The following is a 24,885-nucleotide window of genomic DNA, read 5'->3' as shown; positions in this document are numbered from 1 at the left end:
ATACAAATCTGTAAAAGAAGGAACAATGTAACCTGTATGAAGACCTGAGACTCGTCGACGCCCAAATAGCACCAGTCAGAAACAACACACGGTCAATTATAAAACAAACCAGTCAACGTCTCTGCGAAGGCGTTCTTTCTTCCTCTCCTTCGCTCTCTCCCTCTACACTGAGGATACAACGCCCTTCTTCTTTCTCTGGTCTCTCTCACTCTACACTGAGGATAGAGACGCCTAACAAGAGGAATCACGCAACGTTGGAGCAGCACAACGATGACAAGCAGAGAGCTTTGTTTTTGCAGCAACGTCTCGACGGGAAAGGAAGTGATTTCTCACTGTATCGGTCATACAAACTTGAAGCACAAAGCTTTCTCTCTCTCTCTGAAAAACAATCCTTCAAGGAGCTTCACCGGGAAAAAATCCAAACGTTTCTGTTTCTCTGGTTTTCCCTTTTTCTCTCACGCTGTCGAAAAATCACACACGATTCAAAATCATCGGGAAGGAGAAGATATAAAAACTAAGGGTAAGGTTTTAATGAGGTTGAGTGTTCCACACACCAACCTCATAAAGAAAACAAAAAATTCCATATATGTCCCATGACTTTTAACTTGGGGATTCCCTAACACTAGATTACTTATATAGGTGAGTACTTCCATTCCTCTGCATATTGGTGAAGTCTTACAAGTAAAAGGAAAGGGAAAAGGTGGTGCATCCATTGCAGACTTTAACTCTCCACATATTGAAGTTATCGCAATTGCTCATAGTTCTTTTACAGTCATCTGAAAGAAGAAGGTTTCTCATGGGGAAGAGACAATCCAGTTCCTGATGTTGACGATTCTAGCATGGCTCTGAGACTACTAAGATTGCATGGTTACCCAATTTCTCCAGGTTTGGTGCTTCTGGGTGGATTTGTTCTCATTAACTCTGCTTCAAGAAGAGCTACGCAGAAGAGGAATTGCTTATCCTGTGTTGCTCATATTTTTTGCAGATGTGTTGAATAACTTCGGAGAAAAAGATGGGAAAGTCTTTTGTTTTGTAGGGCAGACACATCCAGGGCTAAGTGACATGTTCAACATGTATAGATTCTCTCAAGTGCGCTTCCCCGGGGAGACTATAATGAAGGAAGCTCAGGCTTTTGCAGAAGGGTATCTTAAATCATGCTTGAAACAGAAACACTTACATGACAAGTGGTCATTGAAGAAGGCCTTTCATAAGGTTAGAACACTCACCATTTCAAGAAAAATTAACTGACGTTGCCCTTCTGTATATATCTAACTTGTCTCAATCATTTAGGTAGAACACTCTCTGAAATTCCCATGGAGAACGAATCTTCAAAGACTAGAAGTGAGGGAATACATACACAACTATGAAGAAAATGATTTGTGGATCTCCAAGTAATCTAACTAGTAATAAATTACAGGTTATTCCTCCATTGCTGCAACCATGCATGAAACAGAATTTGCTGCATGTCGAATGGCTTAGACCAAATGCAATTATGTTGAGAACATCATCAAAGATCCATGAATCAGTTGAGGACTTGAGGGCATTGTTTCAAGCAGTGGCAGGGTAAGTTTTTTTTTTCTTGTTCTTCTTGATTTATTATTAGCAAATTGAGCACTGGACTATCATGAAATTTTAATCAAGTTTTCAATTAGAAACTTCATTGTAATTTTCTATTGAGCTGGTCTCATTTTAACTTCTGAAAATAGATTTCCTATCTTAGGAAATGTAACTGTTCTAACAGTAATTACCTGGTGCAGATGGGATCCAATTTCTGTAAACCACCTTCCTGAACGACTAAAATCAGCATTTTGGTTAATGTACAGCACATTCAATGAAGTGGCAACTTCAGCTACCAAGGCCCAAGCAACGGATATGTTTCCTTACTTGCTTGACCTTGTAAGTAGACTTTCTAACTCTCACGGACAGCAAAAGAAAAAATCCTCCTTATGTCTTGATTAAAATATTTCACCTAAACCATGATTAAATCATCTTGCCTTATTTTCATTCTCCTTCAATGTTCACCCAGTCACCCCTTTCTTATGAGATGATGCATCCAAGCAGATGATAGATACACATACAAGCAATTCACTTGAAGGTATTGGTTTACCCACTTCCTTTGATTTTTTTTTTTTTGCAATGGACAGAGGGTGAGGCAGGTTGAAGCTTATATGAATCACAGAGAAGAAGATGACAGAAAACAAGTGCTAACAGTATTGCATGAACATCTTGGCAATGGGAAAGAAGAAGCTGGTATTGGCATGAGAGTCTTCCCAGCTATGTTTCTTTTGAGGGAGCATCTACCCGATAATCTTCTCGAAAAACTAGATTATCGGTCAAAGATCCATGATCGACTATCCTTGTTTATCAAACTACTGATAGATACCACTGGAAATGTGGTCAGTAGCCAATTCTAGGCTTACCTGGATATTTTGTCATTGGAGAGTTCAAACGGAACTACTTTTTATGATTGTTAAATAAATAAATTAATGCATTTACTAATTAAATAATTACTGATTAAGTAAAAACATAAATAAATACACGATGATTTGTGCTAATTAACCGGCTAATTGACCTATTTAATGTAATAATTAATCAATTACTATGTAATCACAACAGAAAAGTAAAAAAAGAAAGAACATATTCAGGAAATATATAGATTATGTTTAGTGAAATGAATATCCAAACAGTTAAAATTCCATTGAGAGGTGAAATTGCACAGTTGATATTCAAGTTTGACTCCTGAAAAATTAGAGAAGATGAAAAGCAAAGAAAATTCTGGGTAAGTTAAAATTCTCTTGGGGAGGTGAAGGGTACGGCTCGAACTTCATTCTGCTACGCTTATACAAGAACTTAATCAGACCTGATTGAAGTTTCCTCACTTCTTTCCGTTTGAATACAAGTTTCTACACTTCTTCACCTCATCTAAAGGAACGATATTTGGGGGAGACTAGTTCTCCAGCTTTAGGAGTTATAAATACACATTCCAAATTGCATAATCAACTGGAATCCACAAGGAGCCACACCAACTCAAGAAGCTCATATCTGCCAGACCAGTCAGTAAATCGCCATAGCATCATTCATCAATCATCCAATTTTCAGACAACAAGAAACAAAAACAGCTCCTCAGACATGTATTGTACATTTGTACATTTAATTTTCCAATAGGATCAACCAATGCTACAAAAGTTCAAAATCCTGCTTAGCTTTCTCTCTCCCCTGCCCGTCCTACACTTGCCTCATTCTCTCCTGGTGGTGTTATTAGATTCAGTAAGTCCGGCGGAGTTGCTGCAGGGTCCAGATCCCAGCACCCATTAAGCATGCTATTTATTTCGTTCCCTTCAAGAGACCATGACGGCACTTGGTGTGAAAAACGAAACATTTCACTCTTGGGAATCCATCTAACAGCATTTTGATCCTTCTTCTTCTTCTTAAAAACTGTCTTGAAACCGGCAGATTTAACAAGAGGAGATACACAAGATCCATGCTCTTCAGTGTAATCATCAAGAACCTCCACCATCTCATACTGATGCCTCACCTCATTTGGTGTTGTGTCATCCCAGTCAGGGGACCAATTCCTATATACAGCCCAGATGTCACCCCTTTTTGGGAAAATCCGAACAAAACCCCTACGAATTTTCTCTGCATCAACGACGTGAGAAAAGACATTAACAGTGTCAATCATTTCACACCTCCCTACCCTGAAAGTCCCACATGTCTTGTTGAAGCCTGAAGCAACCCAATTTACTGGAGCAAACTCACTATTGCTTTTTGCATTCAAGTAACTCACAATAATCTTGAAGGGTTTTATAGAAACAACTTTACGTATTAGAGCATACAGTCGAGGCATCCCATCGTCATCATCATATAAAGACCAAATCTGTTTTGGCTTGAAGCAGGTCTCGGACCTATCGTTATCAAAATCATGGAAATCAGGATCAGGGACATTTATGGAGACAGATGCAGATGACTCTTCTGGCACAGGGGCACCGCAACTACCACCTGAATTATTTTTATCTCCTGAAGATTTGTCAGTTTCACTCGAAACTTGTTCAGTTTCTAATCCCAACTCTTCCCATTTCTTCCTCAATCTTACCTCTTCCAACTTCTTGCGAATTTCAGTTTTTGATTTCTCAATTAACAGCTTTCGAGCATCAAACGCTAGGGCAATTGAAGATTGTCCATTTACAGTAGAGAATTTCAAGTGGCTATTCTCTGTTGGGATACCCTTTTCTAGTTCATTGATGACTCCATTTCTGCTTCCCTGTACCAGTTTTGCATCAGCTGATTCAGACTTTGTAGCTTTTGGTGTAACTTCTTCACACTTCATTTTCTTAACAGGCCGATCCGTCATGGACGCCATCTGTTCAGAAGCCACATTTGTAGAGACATTCTTATAGTGATCTTTCCCCACTGATTTTGAGCTCTCTCGTGATCTTTTCATCTTATCACAAGGCTGAGGTACAACTGTTGCAGTAGTAGCAGGAACAGAAGACACATGAGCTTGTGCAACATTTGCTGCCAATGGAACCCATTGAACTGTTACACTAGGAAAATCTGACACAAATCCGTAAGGAAAACTTGATACCCCACCTCCAACAAAATGTACATTGTTGGCCAAATAGTATGTTCCATAATTGACTTCATGCTGAACATGCCCATTTTTGCGTGGGACTGATGTAGGCACGAATGGGTTTGCACAGTTAGCCGGCACTCTCCCTGTTTCTACAGCAATGAAGGTTGTCCGACAGTTTTGGCATGTCAGTCTGTTATTTAGATAGATCCTAAGATACTCGAATTGCACCTTACATGAGCTGCAAGTGGTCCAAAACGTATAGCGCTTTGAAGCACTATTAGAATTTGAAGACTTTGAGGGTTTGTGGGACCCATTAACATTTGCAGTCCGCTTAGCAGGTTTCTGCCGAGGAGTCTTCACTGAAGAAATGTTTCTCCTTTGATCATAAGAGCTTCTTTTACTGGTATCAGATAAAATGCTCCAGGCTTCTGAAACATACTTGAAAGCGCCTTCTGCACCCACAGTTTTGTTCTTGTCCGGATGAAGAATTAAAGCCATTTTCCTGTACTGTTTCTTAACTGTATCATCATCAGCCAGGGGATTCAGTCCAAGAATTGAGTAAAAATCAGTTTCACCATTGATCTTAACCTGTGAAGCCATGTAGATATCAAAGGTGGCCAGCATCTGAGAAATACCGTCCAAACTAGGATACAAATTATGGGCCTTTATGGCATACTTTTTTGCACCTGCAAAATCCTTTTCAGAAAAACGTTTCTCAGCCATCTCCTTTGCTCTACAAGCTTCATCTTTATTGCAGTCCATATGGACGATCAACCCAGTTCAAAAAGAGGAAGTTTTGAACAGTCCCCAGCTCTGAAATCCTCAAGACCAAAGTATAAGGCCTACCATTTCTGCTAGAAGAAGAACTCTAGGAAACAGGAATTTCCAGGGTTCCAACTACAAGTGGGTTGCCAAAGAAGAACAAATTCCATTCTCAGCAACCTAAGACAAAAAAACCAAATTCTCCAAAGATGTACAGCAAGATTAAAATACAAACACAAAGGGCTTCCTTCTGAAAGCACGATCACCGACTGACAATTCTCAAAAACTGAAACTAAATGTCAATTGTCAAAAAAACAGATGTTACAGCCAAAAACCAAACTTCTGAATCAATTTAACACGCAGGCACTTGCAGGACTCCTGTTCGGCATGAATCTCAGTAGATAACCCGACAACCTGCGTCTTTCACTCCGATTAAATAGACTACGAGAGAAAAAGGGAGTTCTACGTTAATAAGATTAAACCCGGTCACCAGTAACCTCAAAACAAAACAGCCTCTGAGGAACAGACATGCTTCGTGGGGTTTCCTATCCAAAACATCAAAGCCGAGAAAAATTCCAAAAATCCTTCAATTTAGCTAGAATAAAGCTTAACACACCCTAATTCCACAAAAAAACAGTAACCATAAAAACCCAAGATCCAGAAACCGAGACAGGAGACCGAAATCGTACTCAATCAGATCATTCTAACAAATCCCCAACATTCGTTATTTGACTCAGATAAGAGTGAACTACAATGGAAAACACAGAAAGCCCAAAGAAAAAGGAAATACGATTAACCTATCTGATCACACTTACGATCAAGAGCACTACAGATCGAGGCCGAAAGGAAGACAACCCACATCGCAGAAAGATCTGAAAATCCCCCATTTCGTTTCAGAACTTCGCAGATTAGCAGATGATTTACTCCAACTGTCGAAAAATACCTACGTAAGCTTTTTATATCATCGTCACAAATACGACAAGAGGAAAAAAAAAAAAAATACTTGCAGACAGTCTCACAGTCACTGCTGCAAGTGCGTCATATCCCATCGCCGGCGTCGGGACCGGCATCACGATGAACACCCCAGATTGCTTCGCTGTATGCACCATCTCCAACGTCCAATCGTTATCTCGCCCAGGACGAACACAGATGTTTCGATCAGGTTGAAGCTGTTGGGCCCCACCACATATTCCGGCATCGAAGTGGGACCAGGTTAAAAAGTCAAATAGGGCGTATACGTCAAAAGTCATGGTGTATCAGCTTTGAAAGCTTCTATTGAAAAGCTTTTCGTTGCTACCGTGGGCCCACTTTAGACATGATGGGACCCCGGAGTATCAAGGGCCATGATTGGCCGAGCTCATTGGTAATCGGCAAATGGTGGTCTTGGAAAGCGTGCAGCATTTTTATAAGGGAAAGCGTGTGGGCCCGGCTTCTAACTGGTGACAGAAGATGGATTTTTATTACAGAGCGGAGCGCTCGACTGCTTGGAGTGTGGAATGACTAATTGACCCTTAAGATCCGTGTTATTTGTGGATTTAATGACGTCCTTGATGAGGGGTTTTCGGTCAATCGACAGTACAGATCTCGAGGGCCCGAGGGCCCCAGTACCTCGCCCCTTTAATGGAGTCACATGCGAGATGCAATGCAACCAGCCAACCACCGTTACCGAAGAAGGGATTATGGATGAGACGGAGACTGGGACCCTAGCAGACGTCTTACCCCATGAACAAGGGTTTAGGGGTGGGTGTCTTACCATTGTATAAAGTAATATACCTGAGACATAAGACGTCTCAAAAAAATAAGAAACCCACCCCTAGGAGTTGCCAGACTCAAAATTTAAGTGATTGAATTAGAGACATACTCAAATTGTAGAGTTATAATCACCAATTTAACTCCTTGAAAAGACACGCTCCATGTTTATGATTTTTGCTTGTAATTTTTCTCCACCGAAGTCACAATTAATCGCAAATCTATGACATTTATAAAGAAGTTTCCAAGGCTTGCTAATGCGAAGTTTTTGGGTTATGTATATTTTGATTCATCACACTAAGAACAAAGATATATTTGGTCTAGTAGCATCAACAAATCTACTAGTCTTTGACACCTTTCTTCCACATCATCACTCAGATTCGGCACATAGTTTCACATTCAGATCCATGAGAGTGTTTATTGACCAACACCCAAACATACATAGGCAGGTTCAGGCTCGGCTCAGCTTGATGCCACCTTACTTGTTGGCATTGTCACATTCAGATCCATGGGAGTGTTTATTGGCCTACACCCAAGCATACATAGGTAGATTCGGGTTTAGCTTAGCTCGATGCCACCTTATTTGTTGGCATTTTCACATTCAAATCCATGGGAGTGTTCATTGGCCTACACCCAAACATACATAGGCAGGTTCAGGCTTGGCTCGGCTCGGCATTGTCACATTCAGATCCATGGGAGTGTTTATTGGCCTACACCCAAGCATACATAGGTAGGTTCATGTTCGGCTCAATGCCACCCCTACTTCCTGGCATTGTTACACGCGTGAGCAACACCTAGGTCACGTGCCATTCGCCGCTTCTCTCTCCCTTTCGTTCAATTTCACATGCGGACGCTTCGAGATACCTAATAGAAGTCCTTGAGAATAGAATAGAAACAGATTCGATATAAAACAGAAGGCTCAGGCGTAGGGAGACCGGATTTCCCCGAACAAAAAAAAAATAAAATCAATTCAGTTCTCCTCAATCCGTATCGACCGTACCTTGTCTGTGTTCCCTTCCGAGTGCGAATATGGTTAGACTCTTGTCCTATGACTCCCTAATTTCGTCCCGTCGATTGATGGTTTTCACATTTGGATGCCCGTATCCTTATTTTTCATTCGGATGTATAGTAGCTGAAGAAATCAGTGCTGGGGGGCGTTTGGTTGCTATCTTTGTGCGTTTTTTGTATGGGATGAGTTTGCGTGTTCGATTTGTGTGGTAATCTTGTTGTTTCGACTCGAATTTGTAATTAACTGCTGCTGCATTTTGTTGTTGGTTGATCCGAGTTTGCTTGTGAGAATTGTTTCCTGCTCTACACGAGAAACTTCTCCGTAAACCTTAGCATTACTATTCTTTTTGGAAAGCTGCTTTGGTGGATGTCGTTTCTCTGATCTTGTTCTGACTATGGATTCGATTATACGTTGTCGAGACTTATTACTTTATGTCCTTCCGTTGTTGTGATGATCGTGATTTGTGATATTTGATCAAGACTCTCATCTGTATTTTGTTCCAATTATGTACGTTTTTTGCCCTGCTTCCTTCGTGGTTACCTCCCTTGCCCTAGAATTCATGGGCCACCAGCTTAGCCATTGGTTACTCTTTTTTCTCTTGAAAATCCCCATGCTTTTTGTGGCCAGACAGATTGAATTGTCATTATCTGGTGAATTGCTCTCTGTTGTTAGTTCGAGAAATGAATCTTTTTGTAGTCGTTGGATATGGTTTCCCTAACATAGTCTTTGACTGGATGGTGGTACTCTTGAAGTTTTTATTTCTATGTGCTGGTGCATTTCTTGTTTTAAAATTATTTTCTTTTTCATTTCAGTATTTTTCTCTTATCTTCTTCATTTTGTTTCCTTTTTGTGCGGTTATGGTGGTCCGCAACATTCTTATGCCTTTTCTTTAACAAGAAAAAAAACAAAAAAAAAAAAACTCTTTTGCCTCAATAGATTGGTCTGGAAAATTATATATTTGCACTTATGCTGAGTTGTTTATAACATGAATTTCTTTCTTTTGGGTCGTTCATTTGATCAATCCAATTGTCTATACTTATTTTGGCCAATTGTCTGTACTTATTTTCTCTGGATATAATCCCTTCTCTATATTTTCAATCCTGAAGAAGTGTATACTTCATATTTTGGTTACTTTGGCTGCTGTGGTTTGTTCCTGTGTTTTCTCATCTAAAACAATAAATGGAGTTTATTGTAACAGTGGAAGTAGTTCATTTGCCAAACTATGCAGCTTCATGTCTGTTTTGTAACCTCTGCATATGTTTATGATGGTTGGCTTTATTGTTGTCAGACAACTTCAAGGCGCCTTGCAGACAGGAAAGTTGCCAAGTTTCAGAAAAATATTACCAAGAGGGGATCTGTTCCTGAGACAACAGTGAAGAAGGGAAATGACTATCCTGTTGGACCAATCTTGCTTGGTTTCTTCGTTTTTGTTGTCATTGGATCATGTATGCCCACTCACACTTTATTATATCTTCACATGCTTTCTGTTGGTCTGTCATTTTTGTATTGAGTTTTATGCATTGTCAATTTCGAGTTTATTGTTTGTTAGGTCAAATGGCTTGGCCCTGTTTCCATTATTACTTTGGAGTGGTAGTCCATGTCTTCATGGTTCTTCTCTTTCCTTTCCTTCCTTAACTATAGTTTTTTGGGTACTTCTATTTTATTTTTTAAAAGCACTCAGTTAACATATGTTTTTCTGTATTAAGGTTGTAAACTATAAGAAAGAAACCTACTTGCACACTCTTTCTTTTTTCTGGTTTAATTAGCACTCAAAAGCTTGATGTTTTTATCTATAGCTGATATGATACTGTCAGTCAGTCCTTAGGTAATTACTTGAGGTGGATATTATTTTCAATAACTAGTTATATCTGTTAATTTGCAAAAGGGATTTTCACCTTTATTGGTTCTTGTTGAACAGGTGGGTTTTCTCCTCCTTTTTTCTTCTTCACTGAATGTTGGTTAGAGACACAAACACTGCTAAATACCTTTGCCAGCCATGAGACTTGGAACCCAATACCTCACATTAAGAAACTTTCCATGTGGCCATTGAACCAAAGGCTAATCAGCAAGGTCTGTGATGTTGATCATCTTGTTGGATGGGCTTATTTCCAAGTCACTTTGGGTTTTGGCTCAACTGTCACATGTGAGGGTATCTAGTGCAAGGTCTTGGGTTCAAGTCACACTAGGGGATAAGGGGGGCGTATGTGTGTGTACACTAGCCAAAAAAGGAAAAAAAAGAGATTTTTCCAATCAGTTATACAAAATTATTTGTCACGAACTGAGTAATGGGATTATTATAAACTCAAAAGTGTAACCAGAGGTCCCTGTCTTATTTTTGGAGTGTTAGGTAAAAATTCAAACTTGTGTTTTCTTCAACGAGAAGTGTTTGTTGTATAGAGCTCCTAGGTGAGTCTGTCCTAACATTCACTCAAATAACTGTGTAGCAGTTTCTAGTGAGAAATTTAATTTGATGTTAACCTTCCTGTTTTAGGAAGAAGAACTTCCTATCAGTTTGTATAGTTACTTTTTTCAGAAGAATTGTAGCCATGACCTCTGAAGTATGTTGCCGGTTTTTTTATTTTATGAGGTGAACTACTTGGTTTAGTTGAATGTGATTATTTTCATACTAATGCATGTCAAATTTTATTTCATTGCTCACTTTTTTTAAAGTGGAATAGATTGAAATTTGGTTATGAGTATTAAAGTTGGGCCTAGGTTCATCCTAAAATGACTCTCCAAAGTTAGGAGGTAATTTTCCCACCTAATAACCATATGTTTTGTTTTTTTTTTATATTAACCCATGTGAGATGATTATTCCCGCTAATACTCTCCCTAATTTCTAATCCTACTCAAATGAATAACTGTTTTGAGACTTGAAGAAAATGGGCTACAAATTAAGCGGCTCACCGACTGGACCAATAAGGCAGTTTCCTATATTGATACAATATTAAAGTTGGGTCCAGGTCTATTACAAAATGACTAGCTGAAGTATATTTTTAACTAATAATTTCATGGCTCTTCCTAATGCTAACCCATGTGATTATTCCAGCTAGCATTATGAATGGGAGAAAAGTACCATTTTTGCTGCATGGTTGTTTTTGATATGTCCTTGGTTATCCGCTGTTAGTTAGTTGTCTATTTTGTGAGGTTTGAAAAAGTACTTATTATGCTAGCTGTCATTGTGGTCTGATACTGCTATGAGTATAGTGTTATTGGTAATATTTGCTAGATCTTTGCCTTTTTGAAAAGCTATTTGCGTACATCTTTTTATCACTTTTAGATTATATGGGAAGAAAAAACTAAACCTCCATTATGATCATTGTCTTTCTAGACCTAGTTAATGCGATATCAAATAAAATCCTCTGTTTGTGTAGCTGATTATAATTGTGATAAGCAAATGTTGCCCTTGGCAAATAATTGTTCAGGCGTTCTAGTTAATGCTGCATATGTTCCTTCAAGCCCTTCCTATCTACACCTACGGGCACTTGGGACTGTATATTGATGATAATGAGCACTGTCCAGTCTTTGGGCCTGCACATTGAGGGTAATGAGCCCTGTTCTAGCCTTTGGGCTTGCAGACTCAAGTTGTAGCTTACCAGCAAAAGCCAATGGGCTATCACGGTTTTGATCTTAATGTGATCAGAATTGTTATTTGTGACAATTCAATTCTCCTTTAATTTACGGTTATGCTGTTTTGCTGCTGTATTTATTGTTTATGTGGAAGCTTATAGCCTGTTATTGCAACAAGAACTTTGAAATTGTCATGCTTCCAAAAGTTACTTAAGTTTTTTTTTTTTTTTTGCAGCATTGTTTCAGATAATTAGGACAGCCACAAGTGGAGGGATGGCTTGAGAGAACCCCAAGGCACTTAAGAATCCGTCAGGATTGTGATCGTGATTGTATTTAATGCGTAGTAGTGTCTAACCAGTTCCTTTATTAGCATGATATGCAGGAAGTGACTGAAAGTTTGTGTATGGTGTACAATTTCTAGTTTGAGTGTTGCTCTTAAAACCAATTAAGTGGAGGTTCCTCACCGAATGGAAATTTTTTTACCTTCTGTTTAACCAAATCAATAACATTTTTTTCCTTTTTGTGAATGTCTAATGGTAGCATATCTGGAATGGAATCTGTGGCAATGAGGTATCTTCAGATATCTTCAGACCAAGCACTCTGTTGATCAACCAAACAGTGGTAAAAGACTCTTAACAACCATTGATGGTACTAAATATCTCTACCAGGTTCTGTTTCTGGCTTCCCAGTGTTGCTTTTATTTGTAACAAGCATGGGTGATATTCGTGCAGCTTCACTTGGCCTTTTGGTTTGTTTTCTGTTTTAATTAACGCCCTATGTTGATTCGGTACACGGGTCGACTTAGAACGGACAGGGGGCATGAAATCCTTTTTGTTTTTACATTTGTAATCCGGTTATCCTAAATTTTTTTTTATATTTGAGGGAGTATTAATTATTTTTTGGTATTTTTTTTCTTTTTTTTCTGCGATTATTATTATTATTTATGTTATTTTAAAATTAAGACATCTAATTCGAAACACCTTTTAAACCCAGAAAAAACGCTTGGGTGCTAAGGTTTCTGAAGGCTCTAGATTTAATTAATTCGAAAGATGAACAAAATAGGTATTTATGATTGAGTAAATTTTTTCTTTTATAGAGAAAACAAAAAAGAATGCATGGAGTTCATCGGATTCCCGAAGACCCAAACATTTGAATCAGTAGAAAAGAAACACCGTCCATTGCTGGATTCAGCTGTGGCATGCTCTCACGGCGATTCTCAGGAAACATTGAGCGGCGGGCAGAGGAACATGAGGGAGGAGGCTTCGCCACGGCGGCGCCCTCCTTGCCTCTCGTAGCAGTCTATGGAGAAGAGAGAGAGCGAGAGCGAGAGCGATAGGGACAGCCTTCGTGCCTCATCCCGGTCCCGCAGCCGCTCCAGCGCCGGCCCCACGCACGCCGTGTACAGCCTCCGGTATCCCCCCAACGCCACGACGACCGGCCGGACGTGGTACGGCGTTGATGGAGAGGAGACGTGACGGTTGCAGAGGTTCTCCCATAAGGTGTCGTGGCGGCAGATGCCGCTCCAGAGACGGCAGACGCAGGCGGCAAGTGCGAGGGAGCGCGCGTCCAGACGGGTCAGCACCTCAACCAGCACGTCTCGGTGGTCGTTTATGTGAAACGCGGTCGAGCTTCCTTTCTCCTTCCTCATCTCCTTGTCTCTGTCCTTCTCTTTCTTCTTGTACTTCTTCTTGTTCGCCTTGTTTCTGCTCTCGTCTTCCGTCATACTCCGCGTCTTCCTTCTTCTCCGGCAGGGGTTCTGTCACTGAAAGTGCTGCAACTGCTGCATTCTCAGAGAAAACAACAGAAGGAAGAAAGGTTACTTGTATTTGTGCCTCGTAACGGTGATGAAGGAAAAAGAGAGGGGATTTGACTTGCTGGGAATGGAGAACAGGCATCGAAGGAGAGCATGAAAGAGGCCAAACAGGCCTGTCCAAACGAACTGGAAATTGATGCTCGCTCCCTCCTTTTACCTCATTTCTTTATTTCCCTTTTTTGTATTGTATTATGACTTTGGGAAACGAAGGCATTAATACAAGATTACATAAATACTCCTCAATCCATATTAAAAAATACTTCATCTCAACCAATCTATTTTAAAAAAGATTTCACATCAACCCTCAATACAATATTTCTAATAAAATGACAATTTTTTTATATGTTTCGTTATCTCATAAAACACTAGGTTACCTGCAATAAAAATAGCCACTTGATTGTTACAACCCATCTGTGTCGGAATTGTAATAAGAAGGCTAAAGTCCTCCGTTAACGACTTCACCTTCATAGGCTCACATGTTATGTTAGCCATGACCTTATATCTGCCTTGACACTGGATCGAGCTCTTACCGTTTGCTTCTTACTCTTCAATGTTATCAAGTAACCTCCAACAAATGCAAAAACTAATAAATATTAACTAAAACAAATATTTCTATGAATTAGAATTATAACATGATATCATTTTTGTGTATGAGAATTAGAATTATTTCTATGAATTAGAATTATAACAAATATTTCTATGAATTAGAATTATAACAAATATTCTTCCTCTTGGCTAACCCATTTTATTTAAGACACACAATTTGATGAATAATTTCATACAATAAACAATAATGGGTAAAATGAGAAGTCATATAATCCAAACAATTATCTATGTACAAAATTTGAATGAGGATACCAAACTGAGTTTTTATTTCTCTATGAAAATGAAAAAATCACATCAAATACTTTAGATATATCTTCTAACAATTACACCCATATGACTCTACTAAAATCATCAACAAACATCACAAAATAATGACAACTAGAAACACTAGGGATCTTAAATAGACACTATACATCCGCATGGACTAAGAAAAAAGAAAATAACCCCATTTATCAACTCTACCAGAATACGAAGAACGATGGTATTTCTGCAACAGAAAACACACACTCAAAACTACGATATAACAAACATGGATGACAAATCATAGGAATCTTCTTTTTGGATGAATGCCTCAATAAAAAAAATGTCAGTCATATTTGGAAATAGAATTGGCTAAAGATAACCTTGGTAGAGGTCAATTAAAATCGTTCTTCTAAGTAAACCTCGAGTTGTGTACATATCTCTCTACTAGGGTTGCAAAACAAATATGAAGAAACACCTTCTCAAGATTAGTCACCCTTTGATACCATGAAGAGTTTAATAATTAGAAGAAGAGAGAAGACTAGAAATTAGTAAGAAAGACAAGGCATAGTATCATTCTCTATTAGGGCCAAAAACTGCCTAACACTCTTTCATAAGTTTAGATTACATGAGTACATAAAAGTATAAAATACCCCTCAATCAATTAATAAAAATAACTGGTGCCAATAAGGGTCTCTCACCAGGATTCCATTCCATTTTTCACCCAAACAAGCTTTGAACACCCTCTCCATTACAATCATTTCATGCAGAAAATAGTTTAGAGATCAATTACAAAGACTCAAATGCCTCCACCACCTTAGTCACATCCTGCCGTTTGGTTGGGCTGATAAACCACAAAATTGGACTAAAACTAAAAGAATGTCGTCTTCATTGGGTCCCATAAAATAGTTGTAAATTTGCACAGAACAAAGTGCAGTCACAATCCCTGATCGACAACTTCCTTGGCCAGCTTCTATGCAGCTTCTTCTACGTGCCCATCTTCCCTTTTGTTTTCCTTCTTCGGTCTTCCCTCCCCAGAAAGCCCCATATTTTACTCGGCTTCTCCACTGTAAAGCGTGTCTGTCTCTAGGCTGTGAGGATGCTGCGATGGTGACAAACGCCACCAGCCGTTCTCAGCCATTTTCACAGCCTTGCGAGGATCCAATGACAGGAGGCTGGTGAAAAACTCAGTCTGGAGACAGAGGAAGGAGGGACTTGGGGCCTCTGCGGCCGTTAAAACGATAATGGTGACATAAGGAAGGATGGTAAAATAGTTTCTGAGTAAAATAGTCTCTGAGATTTCTTTCAATTGGGCACTTGCGATTCTTCTGACGATGGTAGAATAATTAGCCCCCGAAAGCTTTTTGAATTGTCTCAGTAAAAATAGTGAGAAAAGTTGTAAAGGTTGAAGTAGACTTGTGTTCATTAATGGAAAGGGGAGATATCTGAATCTGAGTTTCCACTTTTCAACTGTCAAGTTTCAACCCATGAATCATGATCATGAAGGGTAGGGGTGACCTTCGAGATGGTGGAGAGAGAGACAGGGAGCCAGCTGTTTTACCTCTGTTGGACTTTTTTTGCTCGGACACAGTATCGGATACCAATGTAAGCAGTGGAGAGAGAGGGAGAGAGAGAGAGAGAGTAATCTTGGATGGATCCGTTTTATTCTGCTCAGACTTCATCGATCAATCTCTGCGTATAATATTTTAGATTTTCACCATTTTCATTAAAAAAAAAAAAGAGGATTAATGCTTGAGAGCTTCACTGCCTGGTTTTTTTCTTCATATTATTAACTCTATTTTAAACATCAACTTCTCTTTCATTCAGATGAAATTAATGGAAATAGGAAATAAAATATGAAAATAGTTTCTGCACTTTGAAACTGTAAGGTGAAATTTATCTGATGGTAGAGGATTGAAATGGTAAAAATGAATTGAAAACGGAAGGTACAGCAGAAGAAGAAAGAAAACACAGAGCAGTGTGAAGTAAAGATGAAAAAAAAAAAAAAAATGTCCAAGAGAACATGTGATCATCTTTTGTCAATAATGTTGGATTCTATTGTCTGGTTTGTTTGATGCTTCTGTACTTGCTTAATCTTCATGGCTTTATCTGAATGGATAAAAGACAAGATGAAAAATTGATCAGATGGAACGTGGAAGGGAAAACAAAACTTGTGATTATGCATTTCATGGTAGCTGTTCCTTTGTTTTATTTGTTCCTGGTGGGCATCCAGCAGGGCGAGTTGACAGCTTGATGGGATTGATTGTGGAAATGAAGACTTGTCTTTTAGGTCTATTTTCTGCTACTTATCATTGTTGTCTTTCTTCTTCTAGGAAAAGAATGGTGATGTTCTTGTTAAGAAAACTATAATGCAGAATGAAAAAGTAAAGGTGAAGCAGGTTAATTTTGAAGGTTATTTTCAAATAGTAATGTAGGATATTCTGAATCCTAAATCCATGTGAAGCAGGTTAATCCCTCTCATTTCCGTCTGCACCGAGAGCTTTGATAAGGAAAATTAATCAGGGTATACAAACTAAAAGAGCAGGTTGCTGCCATGGACACCTGCGACGTAGCTGGAAAGACCAGAGAAGCTTTCCCTCCATATTTCTGTTCCTAGAAACGGAGACGAGGAAGAGGAGTTGGAGATAGAAGAAAACCTCCCCTACCCATTTCCATCTTTGGGCCTCCTAAATTTCTCTCGAGAACAAAGTCTTCTTCTTTGCTGACAGCTAAAACTTCGAAGATAAGATCAGTAACATGAAATGACAGGAAGTTGTTTCTACAGCAGAGGTGAGGACGAAAACTGTAGCCGATTGCTAACGCTGATTGAGCGCCGAACAGGAGTTGTGACGGCCATGATAGACTCTCCTTTCTATGGGAAACGACAAGTTCTTTTTCATAATCAGTTCACTAAAAACCAGTTACTACTTGCTTCTCTCCAAACACTTAACCTAAGCTTAAATTTATGTTTCAGATACCGACTCGTTTGCCGAATTCTTCGACTGGTGTAACCTTTTCTTCACCTCAAAGAAACTTCCATGGAGCACAGACAAATCTCAATTATCTGGAATCCAAAGCTGCTAAAAAGGCTGAGGAGATAGTCATGGACAGTCTGCACTACAAAAAAAACTACGAAAACCAAGTTAGTCAAAGCAAAAAAACCCTTGAAAACACAACCAGAAATAAGTTACGGCGAGAAAAAGAAAATAGAGAGAGAGCGAGGTGGCTGGTGGTCGCCATCATCTGAATTCAACTACTCCCTTGGCAAAGGAATCGTTGAAGCAGGGAAAATTGTGTTTTCTTGCTGAGAGTAAGCTTCCTGTTGAATATTAGCGGGAGAGAAGTGTTTTTATCTACTTGAAAGCATCTTCCCAGATCATAAGCAGTCGTCTGCTTCCTAAGTTCTGTCATTCTGTGTGGCAGAGAGCTCTTCGGTGGACATTCTTTTCTTTTTTCTTGATACCTTTAACAGGAAGCTTCCGAATTCCATTAGAGAGAGAGAGAGAGAGAGTTTGGCTTTTGACACATTTGAAGCTGGTAAAAGATAATTTAGACTATTGAATATCCCTTATGAACCTGTTAATGAACTCAGATTAAACAAAAAAATAAAATATAAAAAAGCATATAAATTAAAAAATTAAAATAATTTATCGATAAAAATTAAAAGTCAAATATTAAAAATAGATTAAGAATTTTGGATAAACAGAAATTTTAAAATAAACATGAAAAAGAAGGTATGGATAAAAATAGAAAATGGGAAATACAACAAATAGAAAATTAAAAATTAAAAATTAAAAACTAAAAATTAAAAATAAAACGTAATAAAACTGAAAATGGAAGAAATCATATAATAAAAATTACATCTTCACAAATAGTAAAAATAGGAAAAAGATTAAATCATAAAAGAGAGTAAAAGATAAAATTGATTAAATAGAAAAATTATAAGAAAACATAAGATAGAAGAAATAAATAAAAAAGGGGAAAATAATTACATAAAAAAATATTGAAAATTATATAAAATTGATGAGGAAAACACATTTGATAAGAAAACTCCAATTTTCTTAGTGAAATTAAATTCTCTAGGGAAAATAATTTTAGGTTCACTCTTTTCCTATCTAATTTGAAATGTTTTTGGTAAAAGTGCATTTTCTCCCAATGAATTTTTAGAGTTTAGGGTTTGCGGAAAAAGTTTTAGCTTTAAACTTTTGCTAGAGAGTTTTAAAATTCACTCAGAAAAGTGTATTTTCTAGTGAGCGAAAAACTTTCCTTGTAATAGCTTTTCCTAGTGATTTTTTAACTTTGCTGGTAGAAATTCATCAATGGCAATGAATTTATAATTCACTAGGAAATGTTTGATTTTTTTGTGAATTCTGAAATTTATTGGGAAATGTATTTTCGTTGGCGAATTTAAATTCACTGGTAGAAATATTTGTTTACAAAATCCTATTTCTTGTAGAGTCTCTTATATTATGCTCTCAATAGGGGCCTTTCCACTTGCAATCTCTCTTTACTCATTGATGGGTAGATGCTATAATTAGACCCTTGAGATCTATTGTTTTAGATGTTATTTGGCTTTTGGTGTAGTGAATTGATCTTCAAGGTGAAAACACCTTAAAGGGGGGGTTAGTGCACATGACTCAGGACATGATCTTCATGCGCATTACACAGTTCATGTCCTGAGGTCGTTAGGGAGTGCCAAAATTCATGTTATGTACATGAACATCCATGACTCAAGAGTTCATGTCCCAAGAGTAAACGGGAGAAAGTGTTTTCCGGCCGATTTTGAGAATCATCTACATGACTCACGCGCGGGGCTCTCTTTGGCTCACACTGTCTCGCTCATTTCTCCTCATTTCGTTCCCGCACCTCTCTCTCGTTCCCGCAGCCCCTTTGTCGTCTCCCTGAACCCCGAGCTCTCTGCACCCTCTCTCGTCTCCACCGTCCCTCTCTCGTCTCCCTCTCTACTGCCTCCATCTCTCGCTGCGAACGTCCTTTCGGCGACCTTCTCCATCTCGGACTCGCTCTGCCTCTGGACCTCCCGCTCGCTTCTCCCTCTCTCTTATCCCTCTCGGCTTCCCTCTCTTCTCTCTGTCTCTTCTCCCTCTTTTCTCCCTTGCGGCATCTCACTCCCTTCTCCCTCTCGTTCTTATCTTTTCCCCCAAAATTTCCTCTGATTTCCTGCGATTTCCCCTATTTCAGTTTTGGTTTTCTTCGATTTTGACATTTGGGCTTCAATTTCTTAATTTCTACTTCGATTCAGCATCGATTTCCCCATTCGGCTTTGATTTCAGCCGTTGGCTTCAGTTTTCCCCAAATTTCAGAAGGTATGACTAAACCCTAATTTTTTTCTGATTAAATGAGTGTTGTATTTGATTTAATTTTAGTTTTAGTGCCTAATTTGGGGTTATTTGTGCATAATTGTGGGATTTAGTGTTACGGATTAGGGTCTAAATTTTTTATTAGGGTTAGGGTTTAGTGTTTTTAGGGTTTGGCGCTCTGTATTTAGGGGTTAAGTTTTTGGGGTTAAGGATTTATGGTATTGTTAGGGTTTAGGTTCTGGAATTAGGGTTTAGGTTTTTTTTTTAATTTTTTTCAGTTAAGGTTTATTGGGTGATAGGGTTTAGGGTTTGGGGCTTTTAGGGTTTTTAAGATCTAGGGTTTTTTGTTTAACTTCTGGGATTAGGGTTTAGGTATAGGGTTTAGGAGGTTTTAGAGGTATGGGGTCTAGGGTTAGGGTTTAGGGTTTTTAAGGTTCTCAATTACGATTTACGGTGTTTAGGCCAATTCAAACAAGGTTGAATTGCCTACACGGGCTTCCATTAGCCAACGAAACCTGACCCCCATCACTGACGAGGTACAGTTCGTAGTGACTGTGAAGTCATATGGGGCGATACCAGGGGTGTTCGGTGAATTTGGACTTGATGTGTGTGTGTGTGTTTGCATTGTTTAGAGCATCTCTAATGGAAATAGTTGATTAATTTTGGAATGTTTTAGAATGTTGTTTAAAATTTTTGAAGTGCTATGGAATGCTTTTTGCCATGTGGTGAAGAGATTCGGGTGTTATAAATATCCACCACATGGTATTTTCTTATTTGTGGTTTTTGTTTCGTGACGGGTAATGGTTGTCTGATAAAGTTTTTTCCATGAGGTCAATCTCGGATTTAGATTGAAAATGGCTGCAAGAAAACAACCAAGTGGTCGGCCATATGACTTTTGGAGCTTTGAAGAAGACAACAAAATGCTCGATCTTTTAGTCGAACAGGTATATATGGGGAACAAGTTGCCCAATGGGGTTTGGAAGCACGAGGTATATACGGAATGTGTCAATAAGTTCAATGAAGACGCAATCAATAAAAATACTGTTGAGTAGCTTAAGAATCGAACATGATCATGGAAGAAAACATACCAAACGGTAACGAGCTATCTCAACACTAGTGGGTTCGGTTGGGATGCAACCACACAACGTGTTACTGCATGTCATTCTGTATAGCAAGACTACATTAAGGTCAGTAAATCATGATATATTGTAAAACAGTTTGTATTGTTTCGCATTACTAAGAACTCTATTCCATTATAAATGATGTTTTATTCTTGTAGGAGCTTAAAGAGGCTGAGAAGTATAAACAACAAGGTTGCCCCCTTTACGACAAATTGGCTATGGTAGTCAGAAACACAATAGCCGTAGGGAATGGTAGTACAACTCCTATAGATTTGGGTGATGAAATTATCCATGCTGAGTCGGCTCCTATCCCGATGGATGAGCTCGACAATGTTGACGTGCTTATGGGAACTCCACCGCAATTCATTAGCGGAAATGATTCGACAACGGATCAATCTCGTGGAAGTAAAGGGTCATCTTCACGTCATCGTAGAAAGAGAAGCAAATTGCCCACTGAAGACAATAGAAAATTAATTGATGCAGTTGGCCAAATTGTTGAAGCTATGAAATGTGTTATGAAGTATAAGGAACGCGATGTCGAAGAACCTTGGCTCAATGTCCTCATGGAAATTCCGACCTGTCAAAAGCACTGAAGTATGGCGCTCCTAGATGGTTAGATACGCCAAGTATGAAGACCTTGTTTGTAAAAATGACAGTGGCAGAGCGGGTCGAGTGGCTTAATTATTGTGCAAACAACTAATTGTAATGCGTTTTAAGTATAATATCTTTTTTGAGAAGATTGTTATGTATTAAAGACGATGTTTGAATTATAACGTTGCTAGACTTATCAGTATGGTTAAGGTTTCTATTTTATATGTTTGTTGTCTTAATATATTATGTGGATAATATGGTGGATGAGTATGGATATGAATATGATTGTTGAGTTTGGATGAATAGGTTATGATTGAAGATTAGCCATTATTTTTATTTATGACTATTTAGAAGTTTAAATTTGCAGATTCTCATGGATATTATGACAGAAGAAGATATGGATGTAATTATGGTTGGATTGGCATGTATTATTGCCGTCATAGTAAGATACTATCTATGCCATGGCAATAGAGGTGTACCACGTTCTTATGGGATGAATGAGCCGCACAATTTCGAGATGACATAGCGACTTGCATGTGGAATGATAACTAATGATTGTATCTTTTATTGTATTTGAACATGTGTTGTTCTTATGTACTAAACTTGTAATTTGATGAGACTAATCACGAACTGGTTATTACAATAAAACTCTATTACATTAGTAATAAAGTTGTATATTTATTTATATATTATATTTATTAAATTTTATTACTATATTAAACTAGATATTTAAGTCTTATAAATAAAAATATAGTTACAATATGCATTTGATCAATTGATTAATTTTAATTTTTTTGAAATATATTATTAATTAATACTACGCATATTACGTTTTTAATAATTCTTTATTTACTCATTATATTTATTTTTTATTTATTGTATTATATTAGTGATTTAATAGTGGTAATATTACGTACAAATATATAGTGTATTAAAGTTATGATTAGATCAATTTTTCCTCTTAAATCATTCATTTTTAGGCTATAGTATATCATATGTTATTAATAAATTAATAGCTAAACATATTACTTGTAATTAATCATGTGCATATTTCGTTGGCTCACGTAATTACCATATTAATGCACAATAACATATCTAATTCAATTAATAAATATATTAATATATTTTAATTATACATTAAATAAGTTATTCGTGTAGTAATAATGATTGTTTTACCTAATTTGGGTTTCGAGGATTATGTTGTAATTATAAGTGTACTGTACAAGTTTAGGGATTCTCTTATTTTTTATGTTTTTCTAATGAGTGGGCACTATTCACTGGAAACTGTTTTCCTGTACATGAAGGCGTCACACTAACACTAAATGCGAAGATGATCTTCATGTTGGACATGAACTTGTTCTTCAAGAATCCATTTGGGGCACTAACCCCCCCCCCCCCCCCCCAAAAAGTGCATGTCGCAATCCAAAATAGGGTTGTGAACCACTATAAAAATGCTTGTGTATTTGTGGTTTATTGCATTTGTTGTAATCAGAATATAATATAACCATCAAAGTTTTATAATATATCCATGAGATGAGTGTAAAACAGAGTAAGCTCAACCTAGGAACGTCTAAACAACAATCAAGAAGAAAGCCAACACTTATCTATTACAAATACAAGAAGGTTTCGTCCCACCACACGCACTTAGAAGAACTTCAATGGCTTCTGGACTGAACAAAAATACAAGAGAAGAAACTAAAAACAAACAAAGTAACAAGGAAGAGGTCTGATTCTGGATGACTCATGCTGCTGAAGAACTCCTTTATTTATAAGCATTGCAGCACTCCATGGCTGCTGCATGCTATGGCTGCTTCACGCAATCCAGTTGACCTTCATGAAGCCTCCCCAGTTCTAACTTGGGTGATGCAATCGTGACAAGGGCATACCGTTGGGGCCAGCCCCCTTGGACCCCTGTCGGGGCTGACGCCCCGAACCCCCGTCTTCCTTATTCATTTTATAGTTTCTTCACAAATAACCATTGTGGTCACAATTTGACCTCATCAACGTCTAAGCCGAAACCGCTAACTAATTTACTCACTTTCGATATTGGTGCTCCTCATAATTGGGAGTCAGAGAATATATTACATTAATTGTAACTTGTGAGGTGGGCATTGACAGACTAACAATGAGTCTCAAAGAATATGAGAAAGAATAATATATGCCTACAAAAAAATATTTTAGTTTGTGATGAAGTGAGAGGTGGGCATTGACACTAACAATGAGTCTCGAAGAATATGAGAAAGAATAATATATGCCTAAAAATAAATGTTTTAGTTTGTGATGAAGATGAATGTTCTACTAGTGACTTTGATTTTAGATGATAGTCGCATTGCTATGTTTGTAAGAAAATTTAAAAAGTTTGTCAAGTTTAGAGAGGGAAGTGTCAACCCCAAGGATAAACAAATTAGCCAAATAGTATAAAAGAAGAGGGACGAGTGCTACAGATGTGGCAACGAAGACCATTTCATTGTCGGTTAACCTCTCAAGAAAGAAGAGAGAACAAAGAAGCCAACAAAGAAGGCTTTAAGGGTAGAAACTTATGACTCTTGAAAATGCATTATTTTTCTGAACTTGAAAATTATGAATTTTATGTTGAAAAGTTGGTTGAAAATTTTGAGTATCTTCTTATAAAAGATAAGAAGTTGAATAAGTTTCTCAATCAAGAAAAGAGTGAAAATAACAAACTAAATGCCATCTACAATGAGGTGCACAATCAAGCAAGAGATTCTAGTCAAAGTGAATGAAATGTACTCGGTTTAAAGGTGTTGAGTTATAAAATTGCATGAAGGATGCATTAGTCTTCTGGAGTATGAGGCCATAGCCAAATCTAACTCTCCATAAAAAGAGAGATTTTATTAAAAGAGATTTTGAAGAAGTCTCTTTTAGTCAAACTAAATTGGACACATTGATCCAATCCTGTAAAAACTTACACACGAGGAAATTGAAGAAGAAGAAGAAGGAAAAAAAACAAGAGGGAACACAAGGAGGAGAGAAGGAAGATGAGGGAGATGAAGAGGATGACTTCATATTCAAGCCTCTTGTGAGTAGTCCTCAAGTAGTAGACAGGGATATAATGCCTAGAAAGAACTTAGAAGGTAGAGACAATGAAAAAGAAATCAAAAGTGATGGGAGAAATTGAACAAGAGGAAGAAGAAAAAGGGAGTGAGAAAGATGGGGTACTTGACGAAGTGGTTGAAATTGAAAGTGATAAAGAAGGAAGGAGAGAGACTAAAAAGGAATCAAATGAAGAAAATGGAAAAGAAACTAATGGATTAGAAAGAATTGTGTATGGAAACATGGATAAAACAATTAAATAAAAATGGAATTCAGGGAAATTTGTAACTAGGAAAAGTATTTCTAATCTTTTTTGGGATTCAAATTTCCAACCAAGGGCACTAACAGAGACTTTGAATCCTCCCTTTTCCTGCAAACACATCTCTCCTAGGAAATATTTACATAAAAAATTACCTAAATTTTCAAGAAGCCACCCCATCAACAACCTACCGAGGAAGAGGTAGAGCACTGCTAACGAA

At 37.9% G+C, this 24,885-nt stretch overlaps 4 protein-coding genes across 5 annotated transcripts; 2 read left to right on the top strand and 2 right to left on the bottom strand.

Annotated features, from left to right (window-relative positions):
* Positions 1-839: 839 nt before the first annotated feature.
* LOC137966356 (bifunctional abietadiene synthase, chloroplastic-like) lies at positions 840-2,414 on the top strand. Its single transcript, XM_068812944.1, has 5 exons — positions 840-885; positions 986-1,212; positions 1,418-1,563; positions 1,758-1,896; positions 2,145-2,414. The coding sequence occupies exons 1-5, from the start codon at positions 840-842 to the stop codon at positions 2,412-2,414; spliced, it is 828 nt and encodes a 275-aa protein (XP_068669045.1).
* Positions 2,415-2,650: 236 nt separating this feature from the next.
* Positions 2,651-6,533, bottom strand: LOC137966407 (uncharacterized). Of its 2 annotated transcripts, XM_068813003.1 has the most exons (3): positions 6,355-6,533; positions 6,151-6,264; positions 2,651-5,776 (listed from the first exon to the last, which is right to left on the bottom strand). In XM_068813003.1, exon 3 carries the CDS (start codon positions 5,333-5,335, stop codon positions 3,200-3,202), a length of 2,136 nt encoding a protein of 711 aa, XP_068669104.1. In that variant the 5' UTR covers positions 5,336-5,776; positions 6,151-6,264; positions 6,355-6,533; the 3' UTR covers positions 2,651-3,199. The 2 variants fall into 2 exon arrangements, with proteins under 2 accessions (XP_068669104.1, XP_068669102.1); XM_068813001.1 differs by having other exon boundaries at positions 2,651-6,264; positions 6,339-6,533.
* Positions 6,534-7,968: 1,435 nt separating this feature from the next.
* Positions 7,969-12,190, top strand: LOC137966410 (uncharacterized). Its single transcript, XM_068813005.1, has 3 exons — positions 7,969-8,116; positions 9,382-9,538; positions 11,899-12,190. Exons 1-3 carry the CDS (start codon positions 8,114-8,116, stop codon positions 11,943-11,945), a joined length of 207 nt encoding a protein of 68 aa, XP_068669106.1. The 5' UTR covers positions 7,969-8,113; the 3' UTR covers positions 11,946-12,190.
* A 689-nt stretch (positions 12,191-12,879) lies between these two features.
* On the bottom strand, positions 12,880-13,386 carry LOC137966354 (F-box protein SNE-like). The gene has a single exon (XM_068812941.1). The coding sequence runs from the start codon at positions 13,384-13,386 to the stop codon at positions 12,880-12,882; it is 507 nt and encodes a 168-aa protein (XP_068669042.1).
* Positions 13,387-24,885: the final 11,499 nt, after the last annotated feature.

Source organism: Aristolochia californica, unplaced genomic scaffold, assembly GCF_029961685.1.
Source record: "Aristolochia californica isolate CCGP_79_NKW_82.1479 unplaced genomic scaffold, dmAriCali1.0.hap1 SCAF_5, whole genome shotgun sequence".
NCBI classification, from domain to species: domain Eukaryota; kingdom Viridiplantae; phylum Streptophyta; class Magnoliopsida; order Piperales; family Aristolochiaceae; genus Aristolochia; species Aristolochia californica.
Note: the sequence above shows the minus strand (reverse complement) of the source record. Positions and strands in the feature narration are given on the sequence as shown.

What these genes read in the sequence shown, in the direction of transcription:
- LOC137966356 (XM_068812944.1), top strand. Translation starts at nt 840, where the DNA reads ATGGCTCTGAGACTACTAAGATTGCATGGTTACCCAATTTCTCCAG. An exon ending in TGAAGAAGGCCTTTCATAAG is followed by an intron (nt 1,213 to 1,417) that starts GTTAGAACACTC and finishes AATAAATTACAG; the next exon opens with GTTATTCCTCCATTGCTGCA. An exon ending in TTGTTTCAAGCAGTGGCAGG is followed by an intron (nt 1,564 to 1,757) that starts GTAAGTTTTTTT and finishes TACCTGGTGCAG; the next exon opens with ATGGGATCCAATTTCTGTAA.
- LOC137966407 (XM_068813001.1), bottom strand. Translation starts at nt 5,335, where the DNA reads ATGGACTGCAATAAAGATGAAGCTTGTAGAGCAAAGGAGATGGCTGAG.
- LOC137966410 (XM_068813005.1), top strand. An exon ending in TTTTGTTGTCATTGGATCAT is followed by an intron (nt 9,539 to 11,898) that starts GTATGCCCACTC and finishes TTTTTTTTGCAG; the next exon opens with CATTGTTTCAGATAATTAGG.
- LOC137966354 (XM_068812941.1), bottom strand. Translation starts at nt 13,386, where the DNA reads ATGACGGAAGACGAGAGCAGAAACAAGGCGAACAAGAAGAAGTACAAG.